We start from the raw sequence: 6,796 nt of genomic DNA on the forward strand, positions 1-6,796 counted from the left end.
TGTTGGGGGGAGTTTCTAAGGGCAAAGGCCTCAGCCATGTCCTCAGCTTTTCCACGGGTGTTGGGGTGGGTCTGGGGGCGGGCAGTGGGAGGGCTAGAGACTGCTTTTAGTTTCCTCCAAATATATCAAAGATTGGTGTGAGCTCCCAGAGATTGGCACCACTCCAGCCATTTCTGCTCTTTTATGCTGTTCTTCTCCGCTATAGAGTGCCTGATAACACTTTGGAGATATCTTAGTGCATCGGGGGTGGGGTTGGAGCGGTAGATCTTTTTAGCTCTGTTTAGATGGTGGTTGAGCTCTTTGACCCTAGGGTTATAATACCAATGGTCTTTGTGGAAGTGTTTTGGAGGACCGGTGATGGAGATTGCTGTGTCTGCCGCCGCCTGGAAGGCCTCCGTGATTTGGTTGGCATGGCTGTCAAGGTCAGGTGAGGGGTCTAGGGTAAGGAGGTGGTGGTCTAGGGTGTTTGTAAATAAGCCCCAGTTTGCTTGTTTCGTGTTCCATCGTGGGGGGGGCCCAGGGGGCTTCGGTAGAGGAGTGATTCCTAGGGAGCAGAGGATGGCGTGGTGATCTGATGTTAAGGTGGGGTGGATCTCCCAAGTGGATCGAGGAACGAGAGTCGAGGAAACAAGGGAGAGATCCAGCCTACCTCCCTGTAGGTGCGTAGGGGTGTTGGTGTTGTTGAGGAGGGATATGGTCGGGGTTTCTTCAAGTACTAGAGCTATGTGGCGTCCTGTTGGGTTAGCTGGGCTTCGGGATCCTAGGCACATGTGGTGGGCATTCATTTCCCCCCCTATGAATATTTCCTCCGATTGTGAAAGGGAGAAAAGCTCTCCCAGGTTTAGATCGGCTGCAGGCGGACGATAGACGTTGAAGATTTTTAGATTTCCGTTTCTCAGGGTAAGTTCTACTCCCTGAATTTCAGCTCTGGGTCCACAGTCTGGGAGGGGGTCGATGGCTATTGCAGGGATGTGGTTTCTGACGAGGATGGCACAGCCTCGGGGACCGCCATGAGCACAGGGAAGAAGGAAGGGGATAAAACCCCACAACCGCAGTGGTTGGCGCTTGTTAAGAAGAGTTTCCTGCAGGAGGAAGACATCGATGTTGTCTTTATGGGCAGCCTCCTCGAGCAGAGAACGTTTTGCAGAGGCACCGTTGATATTCCACTGCAGTATGCGAAGAGATGTGGAAGGGGAGGTGATTTGTTGTGAGGTAGGGGGGTGGCTTGCAGTGTTTAGGTCATTCCGGTTGATGGAGTGGATGTGGGAAGTGGTGATCTGGATTGAGGTCTCCCTTTCTCCCCGGAGGGGGTGTGATGTCGGTGTCTGGGGGCTCCTGCATACTTGTCCAGGTGTTCTTGAGGCCTGTCGATGGAGATCGAGCGGCTTCTGTTTCTTGGATCGCGTGATGCTGGTGTTGCACGGGATCGTGAGTTTTGGCGGTGTCGGTGGCGTGGTTGGTGGGCAGTGGCTGGGTTGGATGGGGTTGGTGGGGGTTGGAGTGGCGCCTATAGTGTGGGGGTGGCTGGGGGGAGTTTGTCGGGGGTGGCGTTGGTCCGATCTGGATGCTCGATCCACTGTTGTATGGCTTGGTGGGTTACCTGGAGGAGGGGTTTGGGATCGAATATTTGTCCCAGGATCTTTCCGAGTTCCTTTGCTATTGTGGTGCATAGGTGGCGGCTTAGGGATCTGAAGCCCTCTATGCTGGTGGTGGCATGGCCTGGGAGATAAGTCGTGTCTGGTGAGGTTTGGGTGGAGGAGTCTATGTTGGTCTGTGTGCTGGCGTCGGTGTGTTGTGGGGTGGAGGGGGGGTGCCGAGGTGGCTGCGGGGTTAAGGTACGTGGTTGGCGAGCTGGGTTTCTCTGTGGGTGGAACGCCGACGGGGATGGGGTGGGGTTGGGTAGTGGGGGAAACTCGGTGGGCTGAGGAATAGGGAGAGGGAGAGACGAGGTTCGGGGGATGATGGGGGGCACGCCCCAGGCGTTGGTGGTTGGAGAGGCTAGGGGTACAGGGAGATGGTCTTGGACCCAACGCGTCTCCCTCTCTATCCCCCACTGCACACGTTCCTTCCTGGCAGGGCAAACCTTGTTCCAAGCATGGTGCTTCCCGCTGCAGTTCGGGCAACGTGCAGCGACCGGCTGCTTGGCCTTGAACTTGTCTAGGCACTCCTGGGTGGCATGGCGGCCGCTGCACATGGCGCAAACTGGGCGGCGGGAGCACCGTGATTGGTGGTGTCCCTATTGCTGGCAATTGAAGCAGCGGAGGGGTTCTGGGATGAAGGGGCGTTGGTGGTAGGAGCCCCATTGTCCTAGGTCGAGGAGTGGAGGGACAGTTCCCCTGATAGTGACAATAACTTGCCTGGTATTTTGTCCCTGTACGTTGCATCTCTGGGCAGTTTCGACTGAGTCGTGGTCTAGGACTGCCGCCATGGGAAAATTTGTCGGGTATTTTGTGAGGATAAATTTATGCGGGGTGAGGTTAGGGTCGCGTCTTTGGATGCTGGTGGGTTTTCCGGCAACAGTGTTCAAGGTGTGGAGGATGTTGTGAGAAGCATCATCGAGGGGAACGATAGCAGTGTCCTGGTTTTTAAGCTGGACCATTTTGAGTTTTAATGAGGGGTGTGCTTCTGCAATTGCATTAGTGATGTCGTAAGTAGAGGAAAAGTTCTCATTGGGAGTGATAATGAAGCCTGGGTATTGATGAGGGGGCTGAGAAGTGGCAGGAGGTGGCGGCATCTGCAGGCGCGTGGAGGACCGGGGGTGAGGGTGTGAAGGTGGTGAGGTGCGGTTGTGGGGTTCAGAGGATGAGGTAGTGGGGGGCTCAAGGGGGAGCGTGGTCTTGGCAGCAGAGCGGCGTTTTTATTTTTACCAGTGTGAAGCCATCAGCATCGTCAGTGGGTTGAGCAGAATCTAAGGCGGAGCTCTCGGAGGCCCTGGGGGCGTGGCTTGGGTCTTTGGCAGGTTTGGAGGTCATGGCAGAGGCAGAGGCACGATCCACTTCGTCAGAGTCTAGGTCGGTATTCATAGCCGGGGTAGATTCAAAAAAGTCTTCTGGGTCATACTCTGGACCAGTAAGACGAGGTTTCTTAACCTGGGATGTCTTAGGGGAAGACGTCAGAGCAGGCTTGGGTGGAGGCTCCATGTTACAGACACACGGACATGCAGACACAGAGCTTGAAAAATAAAGTAAAAATAGAATAAAGTGAAAGGATGTGAAAATAAAAATAAAAATAGAATGAGGTAAGCTAAAGGGGATAGGTAAAGGGATATAGCTGAAGAAAGAAAAGAAAAAGAAAAGAAAGAAAAAAAAAGATAAATAAATTAAAACGAGCAAAAAAAAAAAAAAAGAGAGAGAGAGAGAGAGAGAGAGAGAGAGAGAGAGAAGGGCAAGACTCTCTGGTGGTTCCCTACAGTAACGGGGACCTAAACTCCCCGCCCTCTAAAGGGCGACGCAGGAGACCCCGTCACTGCCCTGTGAGGGACTTACCTAACCTAGCCCTAACAGAGCTAACCCTTGCCGCCTCCTATAACCAGGCCTCTAAGGCCCCCCCTCATGGAGATACCCTAACGGTATTCCTTCAGGGTTCGGTGTCGTACTACGGCAGGGACTCTAAGATGGCAGCCGGAGAGTAGCTGAACAGGAAGAGAAAGGAAAAGAAACCGAAAAGAAAGAGCTGGGAGAAAAGGATTGAGCCAGGAAAAACTCGAAAGCTCTGTGAGGTGCGATGGTGAATTGCTGAGAAAGTCTATGGAGCCTGGAATCCATGTTTCACTAAGCAGAGATTTTACCTCAGCGAGAGCTCGGCTGAGAGTGCCGACCACGATGCTGTTGTTGTTGTTCGATTTCCTCCCCTGGTAGAGAGGGCCGGGCCTTCATTTGGCCCAGTCAGTGAATGGGACTGAGTTGTAACAGTTCCCCATCTTGATGGCTATGGGCTTTTTTTTTTTTTTTTTTTTTTTTTTTTTTAATATAGAGGGTCGTCACAAGTGCATCCTGTGTCTGCACACGTAGGTGTAAAATAACATCCACGCATGCAGGCACAAACACAGTAGTGAACGGGAAAGGGGGAGGGGATTAGCGGTAGTGGGGATTAGCGGTAGTGGGGATTAGCGGTAAATCTGCCGTTAGAACGGGGGCGGGGAGAGTCTTAACTGTTTCACTCAGGGTTGAAAGGGGCGTAGTGGCAATTACTGTGGCGGCTGCCTGCCTGAGTGATGCTTCTATTTGTGGTGTAATATTTACGAGTGGGATGTCTGGGTTAGGTGGGTTGGCAGGTCTTTTAAGTTTACGAGTGGCTTGGCAGCGTAGGATGTAGTGGAGGAGCGGGAAGGGGGTGTCAGCGTTGCAAAAGTCACAGGAATGCGTTTGTGCTCCGCCTGTTTGCATTTGTGCCTTGCACTTATAACCAAGGCGTAGTCGTCTTATTTTTTTAATTGTTTTATTTTTTGAATGGCGGTTGATGTTTAATGGTACGTACTTGGTTGCCTTAGCGTACCAAATAGCAGAGGGGGAGCCGGCTTGGGCTTGGCTTTCATGCTCTTTATGATTTATTTCTATTGCCCTTTTTTTAATTGTGTTTTTTATTTGATTTAAGCTGGGGGCAATATCTCTCTGTATATGTGGGAATTCAGTGGCTTCTCTTGCCAGACGATCAGCTGACTCGTTGCCAGAAATACCTACGTGGCTGGGTATCCAGTGGATCGTGATTGATCCGCCAGCATTTCGTATTTCTTGGGCTGTGGCTTTAATGTTCGTTATGAGTTTTACGTTGTCTGTCTGTTCTCGTTTGGACAACGTTTGGATGGCGCACTTGGAATCTGTGTGAATTATAATATCTGATGTTGGCTCGATTTCAAGTGCGTCATCCATTGCTGCTAATATTGCTGTCAATTCTGTTTGTAAGGTGGAGGCGCCATCTGAGACACGTAGTCCATATGAGTTGTTACGGCTCACCACAGCGGCTCCTGTTTTGTTGTTATTGACGGAGCCGTCAGTGTAGTATGTTGCTGAATCAGGGGTGGTGAGGGCCTCGATTCGCATGAGGCTCTCCTGTCTTAGTTGCCTAACGGGAGTGAGGGCTTTAGGGGGGGAGTCCGCTATAATGAGGTTGAACATGGGGGGGGCCCAAGGCGGGAGAGGGTGGTAATCGTGACTTGGTGTGTCTGGTGGGAGATTGATAAGGGGCTTAAGATTGAATGTATGAATAGCTCTGGCTACACAGTGGCTCCAAGAGTTTTTGAGGATGTCTGGATGTAAGTTAATTGCTGCTTTTAGTCTTGTTGTGAGTGGGAGGGGGGAGTTATTACGTATCAGTTTGGTTGTAAGGTTGGCTACTCGCGCTTTAATCCTAAGGTTTAGGGACTCGATGTTACATTCCATACGCAGATTACACAGTCGGGTCCACATGGGGGCTCCGGTCATTATTCTCAGGGCTTCATTTTGTATAACTTCTAGCTTGTCTGCCAGTCTAGGAGGGATTGTGGGGAGTGCTGGTGCCGCATAATCGACAATTGACCGTACTGCTTGAATGTAAAAAAGGCGGAGGACGTTGTAGGAGGCTCCCTCACCCTTTCCTGCTATGGCTCTGAGGGCGTTAAGACGTAATTTAGTTCTGTCACGTAGGTGGTGAACTTCGGTGTTAAAAGAGAGATTCGTGTCAAAATATACCCCCAGGTATCGGTGGGTGGTGACATATTCTATGGGTGTGTTGCCCAGAGTGAGTTGGCCTGGGGGGGTAGGAATTCTGATGGGAAGTGCTTGAGTTTTAAGGGGGTTGATTTTAAGCCCCAGTTCTTTGCATTTGCTCTGTAAGGTGTCGAGGGCCCTCTGTGCTTTGCGCTGATAATTACCCCCATAAATAACTAGAGTGATGTCGTCTGCGTAACATAACAGTCGAGTCCCCTGACCTAAATTTAAGTGTAAAAGACATACTATTAACGAGTTGAAAAGGGTGGGGCTTATTACGCTTCCCTGTGGCGTGCCATTTATGTGCTGGTGTGCGTTGGAGACTTGTCCCTGAAACCTTACTCTGGCTTTACGGCCTGAGAAGAAACTTTCGAGCCACTTCAGGAGGCGACCCTGAACTCCCCTGCTTGCAAGGGTGGCCAGGATCGCCTCCGGACACGCTAGCTCAAAAGCCTTCTCGAGGTCTATAAATATAGCAAGGCCCTTGTCGCCTCTAAGCTCTGATAGAAAAGAGCTTAGACATTCAGCTGTGCCTTTACTTTTGGTAAAGGCGAATATGTGGCTGTGGGGGGAGGGGGTAACCCAGTCCAGACGGCTTTTGACGAGTCTCTCAGCAGTTTTGCTGAGACAGCTGAGCAGGGAAATGGGCCTATATGTGCGCGGGTCTAATGGCTTTGGAATCGGGTGTATTAAGGCTTCTTTCCATTGTGGTGGAATTTCCCCGAGGCGCCACGAGTGATTGAGGAGCTCTAATAAGGCAGCTTTGGCAGTGGGACCGGCATGATTAATCATGGACTAAGTTTTCCATCAAGTCCCGGGGCTGTCTGTACTTGTTTTAATAGCATGGTTTAATTCCTCAGGAGTGAACTCGTGATCAGAAGGGGCAGGGGTGTTTTTATTTTCCCTAATCAGCTGTATTCTTTCAGGGTGTAGTTCTTCTTGTTGCCGTCTTGTTGTTGTTTGTAGTTGGGTGGGGGAGGTTCTCAAGGCAAAAGCGGCCGCTAATCTCTCTGCCTCGCCTTTAGGGTCGGGGTGAGTCGGGGGGCGTGCGGGGCGGGGGTTAGATATAGAATTTAATTTTCTCCAGATGTTACCAGTGAGGGAGAGCGCAC

The 6,796-nt window shown here is 51.3% G+C and overlaps 1 protein-coding gene across 1 annotated transcript; it reads right to left on the reverse strand.

Annotated features, from left to right (window-relative positions):
* Nucleotides 1-4,073: 4,073 nt before the first annotated feature.
* LOC145400168 (uncharacterized) lies at nt 4,074-6,476 on the reverse strand. The gene has a single exon (XM_080272681.1). The coding sequence runs from the start codon at nt 6,474-6,476 to the stop codon at nt 4,074-4,076; it is 2,403 nt and encodes an 800-aa protein (XP_080128807.1).
* Nucleotides 6,477-6,796: the final 320 nt, after the last annotated feature.

Source organism: Coenobita brevimanus, chromosome 51 (assembly GCF_032717465.1).
Source record: "Coenobita brevimanus isolate Jiangsu-jjx chromosome 51, ASM3271746v2, whole genome shotgun sequence".
Classification (NCBI taxonomy): domain Eukaryota; kingdom Metazoa; phylum Arthropoda; class Malacostraca; order Decapoda; family Coenobitidae; genus Coenobita; species Coenobita brevimanus.

What these genes read in the sequence shown, in the direction of transcription:
- LOC145400168 (XM_080272681.1), bottom strand. Translation starts at nt 6,476, where the DNA reads ATGATTAATCATGCCGGTCCCACTGCCAAAGCTGCCTTATTAGAGCTC.